At 41.1% G+C, this 25,873-nt stretch overlaps 2 protein-coding genes across 14 annotated transcripts in view; one reads left to right on the forward strand and one right to left on the reverse strand.

Annotated features, from left to right (window-relative positions):
- Window positions 1-4,578: 4,578 nt before the first annotated feature.
- LOC142043180 (nuclear cap-binding protein subunit 2) lies at window positions 4,579-7,593 on the reverse strand. Of its 3 annotated transcripts, none has more exons than XM_075054038.1 (4): window positions 7,391-7,593; window positions 6,949-7,130; window positions 6,005-6,143; window positions 4,579-5,341 (listed from the first exon to the last, which is right to left on the reverse strand). In XM_075054038.1, the coding sequence occupies exons 1-4, from the start codon at window positions 7,475-7,477 to the stop codon at window positions 5,243-5,245; spliced, it is 507 nt and encodes a 168-aa protein (XP_074910139.1). In that variant the 5' UTR covers window positions 7,478-7,593; the 3' UTR covers window positions 4,579-5,242. The 3 variants fall into 3 exon arrangements, with proteins under 3 accessions (XP_074910139.1, XP_074910142.1, XP_074910141.1); XM_075054041.1 differs by having other exon boundaries at window positions 7,359-7,592; XM_075054040.1 differs by having other exon boundaries at window positions 6,949-7,125; window positions 7,391-7,529.
- A 103-nt stretch (window positions 7,594-7,696) lies between these two features.
- The window catches only part of TEX11 (testis expressed 11), a 34,985-nt gene continuing 16,808 nt past the window's right edge, over window positions 7,697-25,873 (forward strand). For 7 of the 11 annotated variants that reach the window (XR_012653959.1, XR_012653958.1, XR_012653960.1 and 4 more), the window contains exons 1-15: window positions 7,713-7,832; window positions 7,936-8,198; window positions 10,325-10,409; window positions 11,612-11,691; window positions 12,150-12,230; window positions 12,313-12,432; window positions 13,942-14,022; window positions 16,566-16,651; window positions 18,116-18,173; window positions 18,990-19,085; window positions 20,664-20,745; window positions 22,532-22,610; window positions 23,378-23,529; window positions 24,281-24,366; window positions 25,532-25,669. Coding sequence is in view for 8 of the 11 variants with exons in the window: in XM_075054018.1 (XP_074910119.1) it covers window positions 7,736-7,832; window positions 7,936-8,198; window positions 10,325-10,409; window positions 11,612-11,691; window positions 12,150-12,230; window positions 12,313-12,432; window positions 13,942-14,022; window positions 16,566-16,651; window positions 18,116-18,173; window positions 18,990-19,085; window positions 20,664-20,745; window positions 22,532-22,610; window positions 23,378-23,529; window positions 24,281-24,366; window positions 25,532-25,669 (1,584 nt within the window). In the remaining 3 variants the exon portion in view is untranslated. Of the gene's footprint in view, window positions 7,833-7,935; window positions 8,199-10,324; window positions 10,410-11,611; window positions 11,692-12,149; window positions 12,231-12,312; window positions 12,433-13,941; window positions 14,023-16,565; window positions 16,652-18,115; window positions 18,174-18,989; window positions 19,086-20,663; window positions 20,746-22,531; window positions 22,611-23,377; window positions 23,530-24,280; window positions 24,367-25,531; window positions 25,670-25,873 lie in introns of all 11 variants that reach the window. The other 4 variants (XM_075054016.1, XM_075054014.1, XM_075054015.1 and 1 more) reach the window with 4 other exon arrangements.

The following is a 25,873-nucleotide window of genomic DNA, read 5'->3' on the forward strand; positions in this document are numbered from 1 at the left end:
GGCTTCAACAACTTGTTGTGTGGGACTCCACACAGCAGCTTTCCACTTCTCATGGTTCCTACAACACAACACGATCCATCAGTAAACAAAGCATAATCATCTTCTGATAACTTGTTATATGGTGGTGCCTCTTGGGCACAAGCCACCTCCTTAGGCGATGCTCCAAAATCTCTGCCACCTGGCCAGTCTATGCTCTCTTTCAGGATTCCTCGGTGATTGGGTTTCCCCAGTCAAGCTCATTGCATGATCAACGCTACCCACTTACTCCATGTAGTGCTGGCTGCATGATGTGTAGAGGGGATGTTTCCTTTGAACATCTAGTATAGCATGGGTAATTGTGGTGCCAAGAGGAGATATCCCTCTGTACGAACAACTTCTGAAGCAACTTGAGCCCCCTTATATGCTGCTGGTATCTCTTTTTCAGTTGGGGTGTAGTGGGCTTCTGATCCTCAATACTCCTGGCTCCAAACCCCTAATGGTCAACCTTGAATTTCTGATGATGTTTTCTGCCAGAGGCTCCAGGTTAGACCATGCTCCCCAGCTGCAGTGTGGAGTACATTTTGCACAGCTGGTCCTGTCTGGACAGGCCCAAGAGCTACTGTACAAGCTCTCTCCTGTTTGATATGCTCAAAGGCTTATTGTTGCTCAAGGCCCCACTCAAAATAGTTCTTTCGGGTTACTTGATAGAGTAATGCAAGCTGACTATAACCTGGAATATGCATTCTCCAGAATCCCACAAGGCCTAGGAAAGCTAGTGTTTCCTTCTTGTTAGCTGGTGGACACATAGTTGCTATCTTGTTGATCACATGCATATGGACATGAGGGTGTCCACCCTGCCATTTTATTCCCAAGAACTGAATCTCGTGTGTAGGTCCCTTGATCTTGCTTCTTTTTGTGGCAAAACCAGCTCTCAGAAGAATCTGAATTACTCTTTTTCCCTTCTCAAACATTCTTTGGCCTTGTTGCCCCACACGATGACATCATCAATTTACTGTAGATGTTCAGGGGCATCACCCTTTTCCAGTGCAGTTTTGATTAGTCCATGACAAATGGTAGGCCTGTGCTTCCACCCCTGGGGCAGTCAATTCCAGGTGTATTGAACACCCCTCCATGTGAAAGCAAACTGTGGCCTGCATTCTGCTGCCAAAGGAATTGAAAAAAAATGCGTTGGCAATGTCAATTGCAGCATACCACTTAGCTGCTTTTGACTCCAGTTCATATTGGAGTTCAAATGTGTCTGGTACAGCAGCACTAAGTGGTGGAGTGACTTTGTTCAGGCCACAATAGTCTACTGTTAACCTCCACCATCCGTTAGACTTTTGCACTGGCTCTATGGGACTATTAAAAGGTGAGTGAGTCTTGCTGATCATTCCTTGGCTCTCCAGTTGATGAATCAGCTCATGGATGGAAGCCAGGGAGTCTCAGTTGGTGTGATATTGCCACTGGTGCACTGTCCTGGTAGCAACTGGCACCTGCTGTTCTTCAAGTCACAGCAATCCTACAATGAAAGGATCTTCCGAGAGGCCAGGCAGGGTAGATAGCTGTTTGATCTTCTCTGTGCTCACAATGGCTACACCAAAAGCCCATTGGCACCCTTTTGGGTCCTTGAAGTACCCTCTCCTGAGGTAGTCTATGGCAAGGATACAAGGGGCCTCTGGGCTGGTCACAATGGTGTGCTTTTGCCACTTGTCCCATTAAGCTCACCTCAGCCTCCAATACAGACAATTTTTGGCATCTCCCTGTCAGTCCAGAGATCCCAATGGGTCCTGTGGCCCTATACGCTAATGGCACCAGCATATACTGTGCACCAGTGTCTACCAAAGCCTTATACTTCTGTGGGTCTGATATGCCAGGCCATCAAATCCACAGACTCCAGTAAACCTGGTCATCCCTTTCCACCTCCTGGCCAGAGGCAGGGACCCCCTATTCCTGTTCCTGGTCAGAGTATTCACTGTCTGACCCTTTCAGTGCCAGACCAGAAGACCCCTCACCAGGATCAAAGGAAGTGATTTCAGTCCTTCTATGTCTGGGAGATCACCGATTGCTGCCTTTTGTCTCTATAGCAACTACGCTGACAGTCTTTGTGGGTGACCCCTTCTTAACAGCTGTCTTCCCTCTCAGTTCATGTACATGGGCTTGCAGCTTAAAGGTGGGTTCACCACCCCACTTCCTCATGTCCTCCCGCTGGTCACGCAGGAAGAACCAGAGTGCACCACATGGCACGCTGTGCAATTGCTCACCACCCGCAACCTGACGCTCTGCCACTTCCCCTGCTGTGATACCACCTCCACCCCCAGTCCCAGTTATATACTGAGCATGACATCACATGGTGTGGAATATCTCCTTGGCTAGTTCGGGTCAGCTGTCCTGGCTGTGCCCCCTCCCAGCTTCCTGTGAAAATTAACTCTATCCCAACCAAACCGAGGACACCCTCTGACCGGGGCAGGAGAGGACTGACTTCTTGGGGTGTCCGTGACAGCCAAGGCACTGGCCCATAGGGATGAGGAGAGACAGAGATTTTCTTCAAAGTTTCAGAGCCAAGAAGACACTCTCTCCACAGTTGGTGTATCCATATCCAGGCAAATCATTGCCAAGCTGTTAGAATATGATGCAGGTGCACTTTGATTGCCTTCGTCCACATGGCCCATGTGCACAGGACATCCTCTGGATCTTTGGAGACCTGCTCATTGTCTAGATTACTTCCAGCACCACTAATTCTCTCAGGTACTGGATGCCTTCGTCTGCGGCAGTCCGCTTTCCTGGGGAGTTCACAAGATCTTCCTTGAATGGATCTCTTGCCCTCACACTTGAGAGGAGCCATCTCCAGAGACTGCAAATTGCTGCTGCTTTTCCAATTCCTCTCTCAATTCCCTGGTTTCTAGCAAGGGATTCCAGCTGTTGGGCTTCCTTACCTTCTGATTGCTGACTGTCGGTCCCGTTATCCCAGCATTGGAGCAGCCAGGCAGCAATCCACTGACCTGGCTGGCAGCTGTAATCTTTCTGCCTGTCCCAAAGTTCTGATGAGGTCAGAGACCAGGTAGTTTCTGCTTCATGTCTGAATTCTCTCACTTCTTCCTCCAATTTCTTTGCCAGAGGACCAACTTCTTCATCAAGCCCTTCCTCTTCTTCCTCCTCTCTTACTAATTGATGATATGGACCCAGTGACCTCCTTGTCCACTTTCTTTTTCACTACTGGGCAATTTAGTTGTTGTTGTTTGGGTCCCTATCTCTACTATCACGTCCTCGGATGTAGTTTGCACCCTCATCTCAGTCAAGGTATTCCAAGGTAGCTTGGGTCCCTATCTTAACCACAGTGCTCTGACAGTATTGAACTCTGTCTCAGTAGGCACAGGCCAAGTCCCAGTACAGTGCTGGAAGCTGCTGGTTTTCATTGGGGTAGGCAAGGCACCCCTCTATCAGGTGGCACATGAGTTTGCCAGGGTTGCTTGCCTGTTCAGGTGTAAAGTCCCAGGCTAGGGGAGGTGACAACTGCCCTAGGCACCTGCCCAAATCCTTCCACACACCCTGCCGCCCAGGGACTGGCCACCTCAGGGCACATTTCAGTATTGCCTCACCCAAAAGTTGTCTTCTCTTACACCAGGATGACACCAGATTCCACAAACCCCATAATATGCCAATAATGTTAATTAGTAGTATTAAACAGCTCACACAAGGGTGAGCAAGGACCTTAGGAGCCTGCATAATAAAACCACCCACGTTGGGCCTAGGTAGAAAGAGGGAGATGTATTCCCTCATCCTCTCCACAAGATAGCTCTCCCAGCACAGCAAGGCTACCAATGCCAGGGAAAAGCAGAAAGCCATTGTTCATACAAACATGTTCCCAAGCTCAGTGAAATAAAGAGATAAGCAGCGTAGCCAACAAACTCTGTGATTGGCACAGAAGCTTCCTACTTAATAATTACTATAGCTATAGCATGCTTAATACAATACTGCCATTGTCTTGAGCCCCACATTGGGCACCAAAAAGGATTGTGGTGGGTTGACCTTGGCTGGATGCCAGGTGCCCACCAAGCTGCTCTATCACTCCCCTCCTCAGCAGGATGGGAGGCAGTAAATAAGATGGAAAAGAACTCATGGGTCAAGATAAAGGCAGTTTAATAGAGCAAAAGCAAAGCTGCGTGTCGAAGCAAGGGAAAACAAAAGATTTATTCTCTACTTCCCATCAGCAGGTGATGTCCAGCCAGTTCCCAGGAAGTAGAGCTTTAAGTGAGCAGAGTGGTTGCTCCAGAAGACAAACATCATAATAATGAATGCCTTCCCCCCACCCCCTGCCACCCCTTTCTCTTAGCTTTTATTGCTAAGCGGATGTCATATGGTATGGAAATTCCCTTTGGTCAGTTTGGATCAGCTGTCCTGGCTCTGTCCCCCCCCAGGATCTTGCCCACCCCCAGCCTACTGGGTGAGGGGGGGAAACATTGGAGAGACAGCCTTGATGCTGTGGGAGCACTGCTCAGCAGTAGCCAAAACACCAGTGTTATCAACACCTTTCTAACTACCAATACAAAGCACAGCACTACGAGGGCAGCTAGGGGAAAAATTAACTCCATCTCAGCCAGACCCAATAAAACTGTTTATTTAAAAAATTAAAAGAAATTTTAACAAAATCACATCGAACAGTGAGGATCTGAAAAGCCAGGCAGCACTGGGGGCATCATAAAAAGAAATGCTCTGCAGGCCCCGACCAACCCAAGGGCTAGACGTGCAGACGAGCACCTCCAAGTGGACTGTAAGACCTTGTTCCACTTCCCTCATCCAAACAGTGGTACTGCTTTGTAAGCAGATGAGGTTGTAAATTGGAAACCTGAATCTCTTGTGCATCCCCACAAGGTGCCCAGGCACCTGGAGGGCTCCGATGATGGTAAGCTTTTAAGAAGTTCCATTTGAGAGCAACCGTGGCTGCAGTCGCAGCTTGGAGGAAGCCACCTGCTTAGCTGCAACATAAAGAGTATGTCATAGCACGAGGTGTGTGTGACATACTGCATTTCTTCTTACCCAGAATCCTGCAGAGCTGTCCATTTTTTTTCCCTTGTTGCCCTGTATCAGCACAGAACATCCTCTCTAGCCCAGAAGGAAGGGGGAATGAATACATGTATATCCACAGTCTAAGGAGGGTCACCTTTTGCTGGAACTTGGATCTCACTCCCTACCCCAATCCAAAATGCGAGAACAGGGCTAGCTCTGGAAGGACAGAGCCCTCTATGAGCTAGGACGCATGAGGCAATTAATAGATTGCAGGCTGATGATTTGCCTTCTGCATCTGAATGATCTTGCCAAAGCCACCTCTTCCCACATCGTAGTCTGTCCGGTACTCATCTCGCACCTGGGGCACAGCAGTAACACAGATATTAGTACCCTGCACTGTCTCATGCTAGGCTTCAGAATCATCATCCCCTCCCTGCTCAGGTGGTGGGGAACTGAAGTTCAGATTAGAAGCATTTTGACTCATCTGAAATCTCTTCAAATAATCCACCAAAAAGGTGGTAATGGTGGTGAAAATGACAACTGAGGATATATCTGATGGCTGAAGTCTTTTTAGACAAGAAGCAAAGAAGAGCCCAAAATATTTTGATTCAGCTTTGCAGTCCAGCTTTCTGAATTGCCAGAATGTTGTCTCCCCTCCACCCTCAGAATCTGCAAAGGAACCTCACCTTCGCACTGGGGCAAAATGCTGCGTTATGAGATTGGCCTAGCAGCTATGCTGTCCCCCTCCATTCAAATTCTGCATCATTTTAAGAGTACTAGCTTGGATTAGGGAACATTCTGCTTGCATTGCAGGAAGTTTGGAGTCCTAGACAGAAATGGCCTTAAGTTCTATTTCTAGCTTTTAACGTCAGACATCAGTTACCAAAACAACCTGGGAGTGGCTGAAGTTCATTATCAGGTCTTTACAGTCTGCACATTGTTCTGCATGAGACAAAACTAGCAAAACAGTACACAGTCTTAAGGGGATCAAATTCAAGGTATGAACTGGTATTGCCATTACCTGTCCTCCAGTCTTTCCTCTTCCATACTGTCGCCCCTCCTTAAACCCTGCATCCCAGTCAGTTCGAATGATGCGGTCATCTAGTCGTGTGCCATTGATAAATCGCATTGCGTGTTCAGCGTCTGCTCTTGTGTAGTATCTGAAGCATACTATAAGGAGAACTATGTGTGCTATCTTGTTGGGTACAGGGAAAATAAAAAAGAGAACTATTTTATTTGAGAAGCAGAAAACCCCTGCCTTCCAGCCTTTTCTACTCTTCCTGCTTTTCTCCATGGGATCAAAAACTGCTTATATAAATCCAAGCTAAACCAGCTCCCACTCAGAAAGGATTCTGAACTTTAATGTTAGTACCTGCACAGACAAGAAGTAGCTTTGGATCACTTATTTCACAAGCAGATGAAACAAACACATTAAAGCCTTGCTAAGGGCAAGAAATCTGTAATATGCCTTTTTATACTACATAAACTTGACTGAATTTGAACAAGAGGGGCAGGCCTCACAGGAGTTTGTAAAGACAGCTCACAGTACAACTTGTACAAGCGTGTACCCTGTGCTTGGGAATACTGCCATGGCTTATTCTGCTACTTCATTCAGGTGTAAAGTTAAGGTAAGAAAGTGAACATGTGCTCTGGCCACGATTGTAACAGTCTTCATTTTGGCCCTAAAATAACTAAAGAAATGAACAAATTAAAGCAGCTTTCTGCCAACTCCAGAAAGTACAGCAGTGGTAGCACTTTTCATCCATGGCACCGCTGTACAGTCTGTCTCTCAATTAAGATGGTGGGGAAGTAGCAAGGTTGGAAGGGAAGCACCTGGTAGAAAGCACTTGACTATCACTGCTTTTCAGGTTTTCAACAGCAGTACAACTAAGCTTGCTGTGCAAAAATGAACTAAAAGTGGCAACCACATATGGGCTGACAGTGGCAGGGAACCAGAAAGGATACTCAACAAAGCAAAAGCCACACGGGGTTTTCTTGATCTTGTCCAACCCCATGACAATCCTCTTGACGTCTCCGCATTTGGAGAAGAGCTCCTGGATCTGCTCCTCGGTGGTGTAGAAGGACAAGTTGCCAACATACAGTGTAGAGGAAATTTTCAGGGATTTCTCCTGCAGCTGCCTGCTACCCTGAGGGCAGAGGGAGCACGCAGCAGGGTGAGCACGCCTGCCGCCCTGCTTCCGTCGCCAGGCCCCGGCGGGAACCTCCCGCCGCCCCGGAGATGTTGTGCCCTCCCGCTCGCCGGCTCCTCGCACGGCCTTGCCCCGGCAACAGCCCTCCTCCTCAGGCGCTGCTCCAGCCCGCCGCCCCCCCCTCCCCCGGCCGGGCTCTGCGGCCTCGGGCCCCGCCGCCCTCACCCCCGCGCCTCGGGCCCGGCCGCCGGGCGCACCCGGAAGTGCTGGTCGCGGTACTGGCTGATCTCGCAGTAGGAGTCGCTGTTGAGCCCGCTCAGCGTGGTGTGGAGCAGCCCCGACATCTCGCCTCTGCCCGGCCGGGCCCTGCTCCCGGGATCCTTCCAGAAGCGCCGCGGCGCCCACCGGACGGCAAGCGGGGCAGACGGTCCGCCGCGCCGCCCGACTGGCCCCGGCGCCTGTCGCTCGGGGCGGGGAGGCGGGGCGATAGCCCCGGACAGCCAATCGACGCGCGGAGCCGCCGGCAACACAGGGTTCGGCGCGGCCGTGGCGCTGGGCCCAGCATGCTCCGCGGCGGTGCGCGCGCGGGGCGGTCGGCACGCATGCGCAGCGGCGCCTTTCCCTGCCTGCCGGTCTCGTCACGGTGTGCGGGCGGGGCTGTGGCGGCCATGGTGGGCGCGCGGCTGGCGGCGGTGCAAGGTACCGCCTGCCGCGGGCGAGGGTTCCCTTTCCCATGAGCGCCTGGGATCCGCCGCCTGCTGCTGGGCTGTATCTCACGCCTTCCTCTCGTCCTGTCTTACAGGGCTGGTGCGGGAGCTGCTGAAGGAGGAGGCCCTGTCCCGCATCGCCGCCCTCACCGAGGAGCTCTTCCAGGCGGCGGGGAGCATCTCTGAGGAGGATGGGAGCGCGGCTGAGGTAGAGCCCTGGCCTCCCGGCCCGGCGCCCCTCTCCGGCCCGGCGCCCCTCTCCGGCCCGGCGCCCCTCTCCGGCCCGGCGCCCCTCTCCAGCCCGTCTGAAGAAACGGGGCTTTCGTGTGCTTCACGCCACAGGGCTGCGCTCGCCCAGGTTGGCGGCTGCGGTTCCTGCAGCTCTGTGAGATGTGCTCTTGCTTCCCATCTAATGCAGTGAAGCTAAACGTTTACCTCTAGCGTTATTGGAATGTAAAGAAAATAGTTTATTTTTTCATCTTTCAACCCAATAGCATGAAAGTCCAAAATAAAGTGGAAAATCTTACATTTTAAAAGTTAGTGCAAAATGTTGATCCTAAATGTAGAAGTGTGCATCATAATGGGAAGAGTTACTGGTATCTTAGTGATGTTAAGGTTTTTATTATTTCAGTTTTCTAGTATCTAATTCTAATGTCAGGTAAACATGCAAGCATAGGATGCTGATGCCTTAAAAGTGTGGTACTGGGTCAGAGAAGAGGTCCTTCTCATCCTGTACATGGATTCCGATAATGACAGTAGATACTTGAGGAAGAAGAAAACAAGCATGTAATTTTAACTGCCTGGTAAACTCAGTGCATAATATTAGAGTGGGAAGTACTCATTTTCATACGTTATGAAAGTCAATTAGGTTGTTGTTTATAATGTTTTTAATTTTAGTTTTTTTCCTTCTGAGTATTTCTTCTAGAGGAGTACTTAAAAAGTAGTAAACGTCTACTCTAAAAGGCCTTTTTAAAAAAAAGTCTGAGGAGTAATACATGAATCTGGAATAAAAACAAGACCAGCTGAGATATTGCACAACCTTTTCCTCCAAAATTATGTTTTGAAGAGGGATTTAACACATAGTGATTATCACCTAAGGAAGACTAATTTGGAAAATTGTAAATTTTTGACAAGGAGCAAGATAGGTTAGCAAGTGTCACAACAGGAAGTATGCTTAGTGCAGTCTGTAAAGAAATACAGGAGTATAAAACTGGTATCCTTCAGTTCTTCCTGAATCAGTTGGGCTAAAATATTTCTAAAGAAAGGAGAAATCATTAATTCGTATTTGATCTTTTCCATAAAAGGGGCTATAAAATGTCTCCTGGTTAGGCAAGAGCATATCTGTAGGCAAGATCTGCCATGGAAACTAGGATTTGAAGTGATGGAAAGTGCAACCCTTAAAGGTGGGTTGTTAAGGGAGCTTATTGCCTTTATGTAGGACTGCATCATCTTTTCAGCAAGTGTATATAGTCAGTAGTCTTTGTTCTTTGTTGCTAATATCAGAAGTTTCCTGATGTAGGTATTTAAAGTAATTGAGCTATTTAGTTTTCTTTTTGGTAGGCAAAAGAGGTGAAGCCTTACTATAGATACGTTTTCAAACTTGATACAATTCTTACAGCTCTTTTCCAATCCCTTCAAATTTTTCAACGTCTGTTTAAAATGTACATAATGTATTCTGAAGGCTGCCAGTGAATCAGTTGTATTTTGGATATGGTGATGTGCTGTTGCACAAATTTTGTATCTGAGTGTTTTTAAGAAAACTTCATCCCAGATGGGTAGGGTAAGTGAGGTCACGTTTTGCTAAGTTTGGAAAAGGACTTGATGGAAGCATAGGTTAGGACATTTCAGTAATATGGCAGGTAATGGGTTTTGTTTAGGAACATATTTGAATGTTTTTTAAGTCCACCACTTCACTTGCAGAATTTGCCATTATGCATAATTTCAAATTGGAGCTGAAGGCACTGATGGATGGTATGACACATGTGTGCAATTGGTCATATGATTAATTAGTTCATTTTAGCTTCAGGTCTTGTCAGCCTTGGCTTTACACAGTCATGTTCTTTATTACCTTGCTTCGTCATAGAAGTGCTCTCATGGTTTTAGAAGATGTGAAATAGTCTTTATAAGAATATATCTTATGACATATACTTATGAAAAGAGTATGTGCTTCCTGCCAGCTGCTTATAATTCTTCTGAAATGATGGATCTATAGAAAGGAATGATCCGTACTTTTAGCTGAAAAAATGTGATGTAGTCCATTCAGCATGCCTGTTTTCAGGTCGCTATCCCAGATCTCCCTGTGGGATCATGTAACAGTTTCATGGAAAACTCAGTCCTTTGACTCCAGTGTAAAAGGAAGTTGCACAAATATGTGGACAGGTCATTACTGTGATACACATGAAAGACGGTTCCTTTTCCAGAAGTAAATTTCAATGCTACCCAAATCCAGGACAAAATTAAATCTAATGGAATTCTCCTGCTCAGGTTGAAGAGGATGCAGTAAGCCTGTGGAACTGGACTGTGACCAAACACACAGGTTCCATTGTCAATGATGAGCAAAGAGCTAAACGTACGTATGTGTTCTGTACCTTCTTATATGTGTTGTGTGCTGTAGCACGAAAAGGAAAAACTCTCTGCTGACAGGCATATACACAGTGCTGTAGATTTGTTTGGATCTTTGTAGATGGGGTGCAGACAGAGGAAAAATATACCGCTGGGCTTGTATAAACAGTTCAGGAAGGAGCATCCTGGTGTAACAGTAGTCTCCTTGTGACACAGAATCATTGTAGGCGTTATTATCACTCCCCCTTTCCGTGCCAGAGCATCAGTAAAGAGGTGATGTGACCAAAGGAAGCTGTAATGTGCTTTCTAATGCTATGTTTTTAATCTAGAAATGTGTGGAAATAACATAGATGTAAATTTTAGACTGTTGGTCACTTAATTTATATCAAGTGAGATAGTTATATTAAAGGAAACAATCTCATCAATGTTTACATACAGAAAAACTCTAAATCCTCTTTTTACTTCCCTGCTTTAGCCAGGTACACAGCTGGTGGGTTTGCTTGGAGCCAGGAGCAGGGCTGGGATAAAGCAGAAGTGAGCTTTTTGTCTTTTCCCTCAACCTGTTCTTTATGTGGTTCTGCAGGATTGCAATATCTGGCCTACATTTTTGTCTTGAGGGATTATAGTCAAAATTATATATAATCTGCATCATATAAATTATATCAGGTAAAGGGAAAAGGGTAAGTTTACAGAAAATAAGCAGTAATTGTAGAGTGTAATGTTCTCAGATCTTGTATCACAGCTGAAGGGCCAGGGAGAGGCTATTTTAAATACATTAAGTGGTGTCTTTTCCATCCCTGATGTATAAGGAAGGCCTGAAAATATTTTTGCTTTTTACTTTGAAAATGTAAAGATTATTAAACTTCATTTCCCTGTTTTGCTGAAGGCTATTTTGAGGCTCTCAAGACATGTTACTGTAAGCACCTGCAATGTAATTAAGTCTTTGAATACCATGTATTTAACTTAAACTCTCTCTAAAGTGTTTAATAGGTATTTTGATGAGAGTATGTTTTGTTTTCTTACTGCCTGAAAAGCAGTTTTAAGCAGCTTGGCTAAAATTCAGACTGCTTTGACTCCTGAAGTTGTCAAATTTTTCTCTCTTATAATTTAAAATGGCAAGCAGTCTCTCAGATATGGCAGGGTCTGACTTTCATAAAAAAAAAAAAAAAGAACAGGGAACTTAGGAATGTCTGCACTGTTTTCTTGCAGTACGGTTTGTTGCTTGCAGACTGGTGTGCCTTTGTGATGGCAGTGATCCTCCGGAGGGAACTATTCGAAGACAAATTTTGGTAAGGCTAATGGTGGGTGAGCAATGAAGTACAGTTGATCACCAAGGGAAACCTTTAAACTCTTTGCTTTGGAAAGGGAGTAAAATATACCTGTAGTTCTGGGGAATACACACGCTGAAGGGGGACCTGTATTATCACAGGGATACCTTGCTGAGCCAGTGCAGTTCGGAATTTCCAGACAGTGCAGTAAACATCACATCTTTGTCATACGGTAAAATGTTATATGAGGAGCATATTCATTTATTTCAGTATCTTACATTATTATCTAGTATAGCACTGTAAGTCTCTTGCTGCATCTAAGTGTTAAGGACTTCAGACATGAGAGGTGCTTGTCAGAAATTGAAGAGCTGAAATACCGTTCCCCTACATTAGATATGTGCATCAAAGAGATGAGATCGAACATTGTCTTTCTTGAAAGTGACTATATTTTCACGAAAAACTTTCATTTTCTCCTTCAGATGTCTATGAAAACTGGGAAAGGATGGATAGATATTGGAAAAGCTGATCTTGCTGATGGATTTCTAGAGATTGCCATGAGTGTAAGTTCTTTTCCAGTTCTAATTTCTTATAAACGCACCTATTTGTAAGTTCCATGGGCGATGCCTACGCTTTGTTTTCCAGAGTATAGAAAAACTGTATGCGAAGTTACTTAAAGGGAGCGATGGTGAAGCAGATATCCATGTGCACAAAGCTGATGTGGAGAAGAACCTCTTCAAAGTACTCTCTTATCAGGCTGAATCAGTATGTGTTCTTCCCAGTTTACCTTATAAGTCACTAAGGGTATAGAGGGAAACTCTGCCCCAGTTGTTAGATGTATGAATGCTCGGCATTGAGGACTTGCTGAAGGATATATTTTCATTGCTTAGATGTGAGATAGTAGATCTCGTGTTTGCATTCAGTGTTGCAATCATTTAATGATTTTTAATTTGCCTAATTTATCACAGTCATTTCTGCTGTGATGTTTATATCTTCTAGTTCAGATTTGTTGCTCTATGATTTGACTAGCATGGCTGTTTATAAAACAAACAGCTGCCTTTCTGAATCATAAATGCGTCAGTTCCAAAGGTGTCCTGTGCTTCACTGAAGAAGGGCGATAGGGCTAGTGTAGAGCCTAGGTCCCCCAAACTGCATTCGTGTAACAGGTACACAGTAAGACTAGGCACTTTGAAATGCTCATCGTACTGCACTAGTATTTGCAGCTAGGCTGGTTGAAAGTATATGAAGGTAGTATTTGTCATGGCTGCAGATGGCCCAGGTTCGTATCTAACAAGTAGATGTTATAAGCCACATGTGTAAAGTCTTCTGGGACTTAAAACTTTCATGACTCTGCAAATTCATGAACATCATCAAAGCTATTAATATTATATGCTGTCAGACAAAGATCTTTCTATACGTGAATACCCTCTCTTCCATGGCTTCATATATCCTGCTTTCCACATATAAAGGCTTTAAACAGTGGGAGAATCAGTATGAAATTACAAGATCTGGAAATGGTGAGTTCCATGACATTTGATATTTTCTTTAAAGTTTCAACCTCTGGCATCATACAATGAAGTAAAAGTCATGGTGATAATTACAAAAAAAAAAAAAAAAAGCCTAGCACAATATGAAAGAAGTCTGAAAAAGTGCTAAAGGTTTTCTAGGGGATCAACAACACCAATTACAATAATTTGAAGTATGTAATTTAGAAATTCTAAGTTTTGTGAGGCATTAGTGTGCCTGACTGAAGTTTCTGAGTACTTTATCAATGCTATAGACTATTACAGACATATGACTATAAATATAAGAAAATGTAGTTGCCTGTATTTGTTGATAACACCACTGATCTCAGTATCTGGAAGGGGAGTACTATCTCCAAAATTCTCAAGAGCTTCCCTGAACAGGCCAAAGCAGTGGCCAAAATTTTTAATTTGATCATGGAGACAAAAGAGGACCTTAAATTATTGGAGAGAAGGTTTAAGATTTGCTGAACTGTTGTATCATCTTAACATCTGAATTAACTTGTCCCATGCATCTGGCCTTTTCACACTACCTAAGGACTGCAGTGTTTTTCTGGATGTCTTTATCATCTGGCAATATATAGAAATACACAGAATTATTGTAGCAGTGTAAGGACAGATATCTAATCCCAAACCTAGCTTTACTGAGTGTGAAAAACCCAAGTCCTCTTTTAGAGAATCAGTCTTTTAATGAATTTTAAAAACACGTTGCTCAGTAACAGTTTGTTGGCATGCTCTACTGCTTTCTTAGGCAGTTGCTCAAGGGGATTTTCAGAAAGCAGTGATGTGCGTGCAGCGCTGCAAAGATATGTTGATGAAATTGCCAAAAGAGGTAAGTAAAATCATCCCTTCTTTATCACTCCAAACTTTGAAAATCTGCTTTCCTCTCTCTAAGTTAAAGAATGACATATGCTGTGTAACATTTTGAAAAGTACTCTGAGCTGTGTATCTCTTCTGTGCTTGGTTGCTTCTTTGAGATTTTCTTACTAAAAATTTTGCATGAAAACGGCAGTTTTTTTCTTCAAAGTTTGGGGTTTTTTTTCTTGTTTCTCATAGTTTATCATTTGAAATAGAATGATAAACTCTTCTTAAAGAATGAGCAAAGACAAATCAGCAAGGAAGGCAAAAAGATTTCTAACTGAATATGCCACCGGCTCTTCTACAGAACCAGCTACGTATTACATCTTGATCTTGTATATTGCTACTTTAGTTGTACTCATGTGAACTTTTGTCTGGAAACAGATGGGACAAGAGAAGAGCTGACTTACTAAGTTTTTGATATGCCAGTCTGTCACTACCCTCAGTACTAATCTTCATCTTCATGAAGCTGTAGAGCTATGAATGGAGGCTTCCCATTGCACTAAATTGTGTTTTTTGTAGTTCTTGTGTCACAGAACAATGTCCAGAGAAAACAAACTCTAGCATATGCAGGCTAGTTCTTTGTTTGCAAAGATAAAAGTCTAATATGTTTATATCAGAATAAACTTCCCTACATTTATTTTAATTTGCTTACTTTACTGTTTTCCCAATATTTAGGAAACATTTTGTTCCTGTCTCTGTGGTACAGGTAATAAAATTCAAAACGGTTGATGTGAATTCTGAAAGGGAAATACGGGAAATATGGTTGGAGTTTAATTGGGTTTTTAACCAATTAAACTCCAGCCAATTTTAAATTGGTTTTTTATGATCTGCAGGCCTTGTTCAGTGCATCTGAGTGCCTAAGTCAGTTGCAGGGGTCTAGCTTTGATTTGAATCATAAGAGCCAAACTGCTCACTGTGAATTGTTGAGAATGCTCATTGCGATCTTTGCATTACTGTTCCTCATTTCATTTTTAATGAATTTCATGCTTTCCGCTTAAACTCCTCCATTAAATAATATTAAACTTCTCATGATGAATACTCTTCACAAACCAGGAGCACTGATGCAGACAAGGAAAAGGTTTCTGATCATGAGAGATACAATTTACTTCTGGTTTGAAGAGTGGTATTCAAAGAGTGAGAAAAAAGGAAAGAGCTAGGGATTGCTGAGTGACTTTGAAACTTTTGGATCACTAGGTAGCTGTCAGTCCTTAACTATTCCAGGCTCCCATTGTACCAGAGAGAACTTGCGGAGTATCACAAGGAGATGTTGCATTATGGTAATGTATGGTACCACAGATCAGCTGGAGGGGATTTGCAGCTTGTGGGTCATCAGTGGTCTATGAACCATAACTGGGAACTCTTGCTGTACAGGGTGGAATGCCAGAATTGTTCATAACACTTGTTATTCAGAGAGGTGCCAGGTATATGGGGATATTTAGTGTTACGCTTGATTCCTGGAACACAATCATTCACTGAAATATTATTATAGTTATCCTTTGAAATACTTCTTTTCCAAGTATGCAAGTAAATGACTAGGGCATGCCACAGTATGCCTACAGCATTATGCTAAACACTTTGCATGAAACCCTCTCAATACAGCAAACTTTCTGTTCTGGAAAGAAAATGTTCACAGAGGAACTTATGAAAAATAAGGGTTTCACATCTGAGAGTGATCGTTTTTCTGGTTCATGCATACTGAATCTGTGCTGCTGTCTCTGGATTGCAATGAGATCAACGTAAATTTGAAGCAAGATGTTGTGCTACCTCTCTCATTCTTGCCTAAGGATTTGAAATCTCTAGTTGCTTGCAAGAAACATCATCTGTACTTGGAAAAGAAAGCTACTGCAGAGGCAGAATGGATGTAAATATTGGCAGCCTGTTAGCATATAAAATTACTTTTCTGTCTCTTTGGATGACATATGACAGCTGCAAATCATTTCAAAGGAAAGACAAGTTGTTATGAACAGACATTGTCAGGGCTGACTGATAAAGCAGAAGGCAACAGTGCTCTGAATAACCAAGCATTCAAAAACAGTTTTCTCCTAAAACTTGTAATGTGCGTGATCCTTTTTCTAACCTCAAAAGGGGCATACTGGGAAGAAGCCTACTGTCGAAGAGGTAGAGTTCTCATCACTTAACTATGTAAAATTTTTTTGTCATTTTAAAAAATGAAGTTGTAGTATTCCAGTTTTTCTTCTCAAGTTTTAGTTTTTATTGTTTACTTGACACAGTTCTAGTGCTTTCAGCATGATTTCTTAAAGAACTGTTCTAGCTCATGTGTTTCAAGAATCCTGCTGTTTTGCATGTCCTGGACTGGTTAATAATTCTTCACTTTCCCACACAATTATGATTCCATTTGAGTCATGTTCAATATCCCCTTGTATAAGGTCAGAAGTGATAACAGTAGATATATCTTTAAAGTAAAATGCATTTTAAAGAACGTGAGACTGGAGTGCCATAGATCTAATGATGTTTCTACAAGAACATGATAGAAGCAGAAGTCTTTTATTGTAGACCTGTTACCTGTCAATCCTCTGTTACAATTTTGGAGTGGAAACCTATGAATGGAAGAGGTATGAACAGAGCTCCTTCTGGCTCAGGTAATGTGCAAAGGCTAACAAAATAAAATCCTGCTTTTGAGATGTAAAAATATGTGTGAAGGACAGGGGGAGGAGCAAGGGAAAGTAGAGGTTTAATTAAAAAAGTGAGAACACGAGATTTTAGCTGAACCAAATTAGCTGAGCAGATAGTTAGTGACTGTTTTACTCTGTTGCCTAACATTTGTGACTGCGTTCCGCATTGATTTTCATGTCATTAGAATGAAAGTATCCTTTCCAGCTTCTCTGCCAAACACTTCTTCCAAAGAGACTATTTTTATGAAGAGGCTGTTCCCAGTTCTTGTGCCGTTCATAAATGATAGTCAAGGGATTTGAAAACTTTGGGAAAGAGTAGGTGAATTCTGACTGGTTTTAATGGATTTGTTTTAAACAGTATTTGAATTTCTCATAAAGGAGGGGCTTCATTGAGGGCAAGTCCTTGACTGATGAAAGACACAAACATCAAGGTGAAAAGAGAGTAATTAGAGATGGTTTGGGTAGGATCCAAATAAGTAATGTGGTACTAAGGAAGAAAAAATGTAGGCTGTTGGGAAGAGTATCTTCATGCCAAGGTCACAGCCTCAGCTCAAAAAATTTGTTTTTATTTCTTCTTTTTTTTTCTTTTAAATAGTCAGAAGAAAATGAATGGCAACATATGAAAGTCAAAATAGTTATGGTCATATATGTTGTCAAAGAGGATTTGTAGAAATACTTAGAATTAATTACAGCTGGTGCTTTGGAGATGATTTTATATTTTATTCTTGTGGAAAATTAAATACCGAGTCCTGATGACAAAATTTGAGGAGGAAATAAACCTTTGCAAAGTGCAAATAATTATATGGAGAAAGAGGTGTAGCTCCATCTAGTGGGTTAATATTTCCCTGTGCTGAGAATATATTAGGTTAGGAAACAAATGCCCAGTTACTGTTTTTCTTTCTAAGAGTTCTTCATTCATAGCATTTGCAATTGAATCTGGTTTTGTGGAATTACCACTGTGTTTTCTTCTGGGTGGTCCTTTGTGCTGTCATTTAACGTTTAGAAAAAGGATGGGGAATCATGACTCCCAGGTTCTGTTAATGTGATTTGCTGTGATCTTGAAACCCGGTCCTGTATAACTTTTGTGTATGACTATATTATGTGTCAGGTGAGAATGAGAACACTTGCTTCTTCAAAACTGCTATGGTTAAAACTGATAAAGCCTACTGAAATGGTTGAATAGAAGATGTTACAGAAGGTGGTGCGATAGGTTAAAGAAAGTGATCGAGTACAATTTTTAATGTGAGGATTTAAAAAGAAAAAATTTTCTATTCTCTAGTAAGAGAGACTATTGAGATTAGTTTGTATGATTTATGTGGTTTCTAACTGATTAAGAAGTGGGAAAGGATAGGAATGTTGCACATATCAGAAGACTGGCTGAATTTTTCTCTGTCATCCCATTTAATTCTAACTTTTGCTTATCACTGATAGCCAGAGTTATGACATTGGGAAGATGGATATGAAATATTCTGTTGGCAAAGAAATGCAGGTAAGAAATAGAGACATTGCTGCTCACAAATAAGAGGATTTTGTTAACCTGACTCCACTGTATCATCTGCCTCTGCTGTGCCAAACCTGACCAGTGATTCTTTGGCCTCCTCTTTAGTACTGTCTGCTATGAAGTTTGGCAAAGTTGCAAGTTCAGTTCCTATGAGCATCAGTCTGAGAGTTCAGTCACTGATGGGTGCCCTTAAATCACATTTGGATTGTACTATTTCACAGAAATTAAATTGTAGGAAGTAAGGCTGAAGTTGACCCTGAAAGGCCATCTCTTCTTCCCTTCCTTCTCTTCTTTCAAGGCATCATCAGTTATATCTGTGTAATTTCTGATAGATGTTCATCTGTTTAATTCGTAAGCCTATTACTCCTTTTACTACCCACAGTGGATATGGAGAATATTTTAATATCTTCCTCTTTATATAAATCATTTATATACTTGAAGGCTATTAGCATGTGTGTCTCTGTGTTTTGTTTTTTTCTCTCAGTGAAGTCTGTACCTCCTGTTCCTTCAATTTCTTCTTTCATTCTGTTTTTTTCCAGATTTCCTTGCTATTCTTCTGTTCTCTGAACTCTAGTTGATTCATGTCCCGTGTGAATTGCAGTGCTGAAGACTGGATATACTTCAGAACTGAGCAATCACTTTATATGTCTGATACCAGGCAGGCATTCTTTTGACTCAAAGAGCTTTTATTTTTCATGACCTTAACTGTTAAGTCTTTTGTATTCATATGTATGTTCATGTGTGGCTATTTTTTTTCCTGCTCTTTAGATGGCATTTAAACTTCCAGTTTGTTTTTATTTCCAGGCTAAAGTGCTGCGATTGTTAGCTACAGCCTATTTTGAGTGGGATTGCAATCTGTATCTTGACAAGGCATTGAAAGCTGTAAGCTTGGCAAATCAGGTAGTAATGTGTTACTGTATTTATGGTGTGCAGTAGTCAAAACTCGAGCATTTATTAACATAATAATATGGACCACATTAATCACTGGTGTGTTATCCTTGACATCAGACAGAGGTGTGTTTGCTTTGCTTTGCTTTTCATACTCATAAGTATGTTTTGGTGTTCCCAGCTTTTTTATAGAGAAATAATTCTTTGCATGTAGATGTAGAGCTGTCTTGCTGCCTCATATCTATTAATAGTGAGGTCCTTTGATAATGATATGACTAAAATTTCTCTGGCATGTGTTCGTGAAAACTGTACAAACAGAATAAACTACGATGTGCTCCACCTGAGATTTGTAGCAGTTGGCTTTTTATGCACCAGACCATTTGTCTTGCTTTGGGTTATAATGGCTATGTCCATAGTATGTTTTGGGTACCCATCTCATTTCCTGTACAAATATTTGAGCAAGCATGAAACAGCGTTCAGTTTTGAAAGCTGTGTAGCCATGCTACATCAGTCTTATTTCAAACAACTAATGAAGCTATTGCATTTTACTAACATGACTGTATTTCTTCTGGAACCTGAAAAATGAGCTGTATAAACATACCAGCTACCCTGAAGAAAGTTCATATATCTCTAAGCAGTCACTACAGTGAGGTCTCTTGCTCTTGTAAAAATTCTGTTTCCCATATAAAGACTTGAATTAATTTTGTGCTTCTATCTTTTCAGGTTAGAGTAAATTAAATTTGAAGAATTTATATTTGTCTTTGGTTGGCCATTTTAAAATTTCCATTAGCTGTTTCATACAAAACAAGTTTTAAGTATAAAGTCCTGTTTTAAATGAAAGCTCAAATTCAGTTTTCTACATGCTGTTAAAACTTGCAGATGATGATGCACATATTTGTGAGATCAGGATAAAAGGCAGTGTGTTTTAATCATTCAAATAACATGCTACTGCAGTATCTAAGACCTCTGCAGTTTTTATTGTATTTACTTCTGCAAAACCTTTTGAGGTGGAGAGTGTTTTTATAATAATTTTTTTATTATGTTTTGGTATGGAAAAATAGAAGAAAATTTTTATTCTAGAGTATGAAATGTGCAGTGTTTTAGTGAGAGCTGTAGTATACAGTCTTTGTTATTTCCATTTGCTCCCATTGTTGTTCTGTCCTAAATTTTGTGTTATTATAAGCTACTTTGAGTTCTGCTCATATTAATTCTGGAGAATTAATCCAGCCAATTTACACATAGAAAAGCAGCCAGTTCACATATAGAAAAGCAGTAAATGTTTCTATCATTAAGTATTTTTCAGCTTCTATTTAAAAGTATCAGAAATGGGCCACAGCAAAATGAGAATCATGTATCGCTTGCTTTCATTGTCCTCATGGTCTTTTGGCAGTATAAGAATAAGTAATAAAGATGCACATTGCGTTTAAGAAGAAAATACTACCTATTGCTTCAGTCATTAAAATGGAACTGAAGAATACAGTGGCGTGTATGTGATTTCCTGCTATTTGTCTGTGTTAATGTGCTGGATTCTCACGGGATCTGTATTCTACAAACAGCTGTCCAAGTAATGTATTGTTTTTCATTGTGCAGGAGAATTTGCATCCAGCAGGGGTTTTTTTGAAAGTTAAAATTCTTCTTAAAAGTGGAGCATCAGATGAAGATATCAACTCAGGTATCACAGCTCTGTATAGGTCTCATAGTAAGGTCACACTACTCTATATCCAAGAAGACTGCCTGAATTGTAGATAGGGATGTTTTTTTTTTTTTTTTTTTTCTTTCTCATGTGTTTTGGAGGAATCTTCATTAGCTAAATGTCATTCTGGTTTTGGAGTGTGAGACATAGTAGTCAGTGTTCACAAAAGAGTTACCCAGGTGATAATGTAAGTTTGAATTCAGCATGATTTTATTTTTATTGAGAATTTAAATAGACTTGCTGGAAATAGGGGAGGGGGAGGACTCTGAAGCCTGTTGAAATGAACACAGTGAAAATATAGCAATGTAAAAGTATGGTTCATTTTAGACACGTGCCTAAGGTAACTCAGAAAGTTTGAAGGTGGATTGTCTCTTATGTAGTCAAGCATAGAAGAAAAGGCTTGTGAAACACTGCTATTCTCTGTGTGTGATTTTGCAGATTCTGGCCAAGAGACATCAAGTGCTGATCAGTATCTTGTGTTATAAACCTGTGTTACCAGAGTTTTTAGTTTATCTAGGGCATATAAACTCTTTTCTCCTTATTCCTCAAACTAGTCATTTGAAGAGAACTGATTTTTCTATTGGCATGAGAGGAGAAGAAGGTTTTCGGGGGGACTTCAATATAGGAAGGGTAATGTATCAGGAGAAATTTATTTCCATAAATAATGAAATCTTAAGGAGGAAAGCCTTTGTAATCTTCATGGTTGGAAAGCATCAGATGTATAATGAATGCTCTGAGAAATATTTGTAGGATGAGATGAGGAATTTCTTGCAGAAAGCTGGATGGTTTGAATGCTGCCAGACTAGCAGGAATGGAAACTCTACTTCAGATTGCTCCTGGGGAATTTCAGTCAGCTTTCAAGTGGACAGTTACTCAAAACTTAGGATTGCAATAGTTGGCTTCTGTTCTGCAGTTTGAATTGTGAAGCTATAGTGTTGCCTATCAAAACACGCTCTGCTTATATTTAGTAGCACTAAGACTCGAGTCAGTTTTTCAAGCGAGTTTATTAATAAGTGGATGTCTGTCTTCTCTTGTATGGCTGGCAGAAAAGTATTGTGACCATGCACTGCAACTTCTCTGTCTTTTGAGTGAAGGTTCCTGCTAAGTTTTAGGCATTTGACTAAAATCTTGTATTGTGCACAGGTGCCTTAGAAATGCTTCCTTTAACAACTGTTACAGTCATGTCCCTATGTGTTCCTTGTCTGATCTCATCCAAGCTATGAATGTATAAATCTTGTTATTAACCACCCAGTACAGTCTAGCAATTTTTAAACTTTATCTGAGTGATCTAAAACTGATACCTACTTATCAGCGCCAGTCAACTGAACAGCTGATGCTAAAGGCATTAGGCTTAAGTAGTTCCCATCACAATGTGATATCACCACACAGGCTGAGCACTGACCTCAGTCTTAAGTGGTTCCTGCAGGATTAAGGATGAGACATTTTGATGGAAAGCAGCTTGAGGCACAAGTTTCTGCTACTAATGCCTATGCTGTTTCTGCTTAAAGAGATAGAGGACCAGAATTCCAAGGCCTATCAGTCTGTCACCTTTCTGTAGTACTACATTAATTGTACAGCAAAAGGAAAGTCAAAGCACAATAGACATACTTTACTCTTTCTTTGTTTTAGAACTACTAGGGTAGGGTTGGTTTTTTTGTTGTTGTTTTTTTTTTTTTCCAAAGAAGCTGTAAGAGGTAAATGGTAAATTGAGCAGTTAAGGGTCTAAATTGAATATATAATCTCAACTGCTTTGTGTTCTGTCTAGCTGTTGCAGAATTCCTGCACCATGAGATGTCTTTAGACTTTTGTTTGAATACTGCCAAACTGCTGCTGGAGCATGGAAGGTATGAAAGCATCACTAAGTGGGGTGAACACAATATTTGGGCTTTGTAAGTGTTCTTTTATAAGAAAATAAAATCTGTTGTACAATGATGCTTTACTTTAAATAAAAGCTCACAGAGGTAGGTAAACAGTTTTGAGAGGGAGCCTTTCTTTTCCATAGCAAGGTGATACAGATTATGGCAGCAGCAGAACAGGGTGTGAAATAATGTTGAGTGGCAATTTGGAATGCTGTAGCCTACTTTGGAATGATTAAAATTCTCCCTATGTAGTTTTAATATATATATTATCAATATATATATAGGAATAATGTATTTATGAGTCTGGAATTATCTGACTGAAATCTTTCTTCCATATTAACTAACCAACCCTCAGAATGAAAGAGTTTGGAGTCCTAGAATCATTCTTGTGAAAAACAATCTAAGGATGAACAAGTTACTGCAAAATAAATTGAGGCATGCAATTTCACACTGTTGAATGCTCCATCATAATTACCTATGTATATGCTTCTATCTTGCAGTAAATTCTTACTTTTTCATTGTGAGGAGTAAACTCTCTTGTGAATACTGTGCAATAAGCATGTGCTAATAGGAAGTTACTACTGAATAGATGAACTGCTGTAAATTCATACCTTGACTCACTTTGTCAGTGTGATTATGTGCCAGTAGTATTAATGAGAAACATGCTGTACGGTGTGAATATGTTATTCTTTAGAATGGAAAATTAACAGCTCTTCTTGTGCAGCCTCTTAAAAATGCATCTGTATGAATAGGGAATCAGTTGGTTTTGATTTTCTGAAATCTGTTCCTGAACGATTTGAATCTTCACCTGACCTTGGAAAAATTGCCCTGCTCCACATTGAGTTCCTGTTGCAGAATAAGAGGGAGCTGCTTGCTAAGCAAAAGGTTGAAGAAATTATTATAGGTCTGTATCCATCTTCTGCTGCTGTTTACTGAAACCTGGATTTAGTTGGCTAGTCTTTAATTCTGATTTTCACTTTTTCGCTTATTCTCATCTTTATTTCTATTTGTGTCTGTTTTCCCTTATGTTTCTTTTGCATGGCAACTCTCAACTTCCATAATGAATGACAGTTGTGATAAAGCTCAGGGTTAAATTGACTTGCTAGAACAATTCCTTCTTCTTAGTGTAGAGTGGGTGTGACTGATAGATGTGGGATTAGAAATATTTATAAGAAGTTCTGTGTAATGTTAATACTTTGTCCATCCAGCCCAGTGTGGTTTTGTTTGTCAGTATTAAAACAGGTGCATATCCTTGTTTGAGCAGCTCAATAACAGTTTCTTTTTCAGGTCTATTGCACCTGTAGCACTGTATTTTTTGATTGTCAGATCTGCTGGAAATCAGATTGTATTTTATGTAGCATCAAGCTAGGTGCAAGAGCCTTTATATGTTGTTCAAGCATGAAAATATTTATTCTGTTACCTACTGTTTTGGGGGTTTTTTGCTTGTTTGGTTTTGGGTTTTTTTTGTTTGTTTGGGTTTTTTTGTTTTGTTTTTTTTTCAGAAGCAGGCTATGAAACACTGGCTGAACCTATTGCTGTGTCAGTGTTTTTTGTTGTAGGCTATGGGACAGCCTTTCTCAGATAGTTCTTAGGTGCTTCTCAGTGTGCTTCTTATAAAAGTTCTTGTAAACTGATGATTTGCAGTATCTTTTCAGGACATTATACTGGGAAGCAGCTGTTGCCTGAAGCCTTGAACCAGCTGCACATCATCTTGTGGGACAGAGCTGCCAAACATTATGAGGTTTGGGACCAAACAGTAGTGTTGTTATTTGTATCAGTGAAAATGAAGATCTGCTTTTTCTGACCTCTTTGGTATATCTATTTTTGGTTAGAGTGCAAGCTGTTATTAAGATCCTTGTTCCGGTTGGTGCTAGTTTTATTTTCATCCAGCTGGGTGCTGTTTTCCATTACAACATCAAGTTTCAGGTAGCCTCATCTCAAGGTTTGTACGCGGGAAGAGTTATGGCCAGAATTGATCAGCCAAGGAAAGTGTGCAGCCCATCATTCTGGTTCTGTCCTGGGAAGGGTACAAAGACCTGAAAATATTCTTTACATTGGGCTGTTTATTTTACAATTCCTACCCTCAGACGGTCCGTTGTTGCTTTAAGGAACATGGAGTGTTATCATTTGTACCTTGATTTTCTTTTTAGCCTATATAAAGTAGCTTCGGATGCTTACATTGTATCTTAGTTCGTATATATTTGTACTGTGAGTATATAGAAGTTCTGTTATTCAAAACCAGATACCTTCTTATTCTTTCAGGATTTGGAGAAGATGAGCTCATCTTCTACTCTTGTATTTCTGTCATGTGCTCATTTCTTGTATACATAAAGGAAAACACGTGCCATTTTATTACCTCTCATCTGTGTAGTCAAGAAGGAATTTTGCTAATGACACAGCTACCTTCCTTCTCATTTTAAAATAAATTCTCTGCCCAAACTGGAACTATATTTAGGAGTACCATTTTCAGCATAGTATCATCAAGGTTCATAGTCTAAATGGGATAAATACTTCTGTCTTTTTCTCTTAGTTTCAGTTGCTTTGTATCATGAAGAGAGAGGTTTTTTGAAATAATATTTCTGCTTTGTATTTAGTCATAAGAATGTCCTTTCTGGGTCAGATGAATGACCCATCTAGTCCAGTGTCCTGTCTTTGATAATGGCTGTAAGAATAAGGGAAGAGTATGAGTAGGTAAAGCATCAGTTCTCCTAATGATTATTACCTGCATTGTGGGACCAATGATTGCTCTTCTGAGGGAAAGGTTACACTGGAATATACTTGATTATCTAAATCTTTCATTTTCTTTGAACTTTTTTTGTAAAAAATTTGGGAAAACATAGGCAGTTTAATCACACAAATAAAGATTTTTTGTTGTTGTTTTGTTTTGGTTTTTTTAAATTTCCTAGGCAAAAAGCTATTCTGAAGCTCTTCATTGGTACAATTATTCTGTCAGTTTCTACACACCTGGACAGATAGATCAGAACTTGGCTAAGCTGCAGAGGAACATGGCTTCTTGCTATCTTCATCTGAAACAAGTTGACAAGGTATATATAATATATATGTATATGTATTTATTTATTTGCATTGTTTTTATTTTTGTAGCTATGTCATTGGGACTTAATTTAGATCTTTGTTACTATACCTCTCTTGCTTTGAGAGAGGGATCTGTCTTTGCCTATCTTGCATCATCTGGCAGAGAGATGTTGTTCATCATCTTAGCTGCTATGGGGGCCTCTTGTATCACCTAT

This window comes from Buteo buteo, chromosome 22 (assembly GCF_964188355.1).
Source record: "Buteo buteo chromosome 22, bButBut1.hap1.1, whole genome shotgun sequence".
Lineage (NCBI taxonomy): Eukaryota > Metazoa > Chordata > Aves > Accipitriformes > Accipitridae > Buteo > Buteo buteo.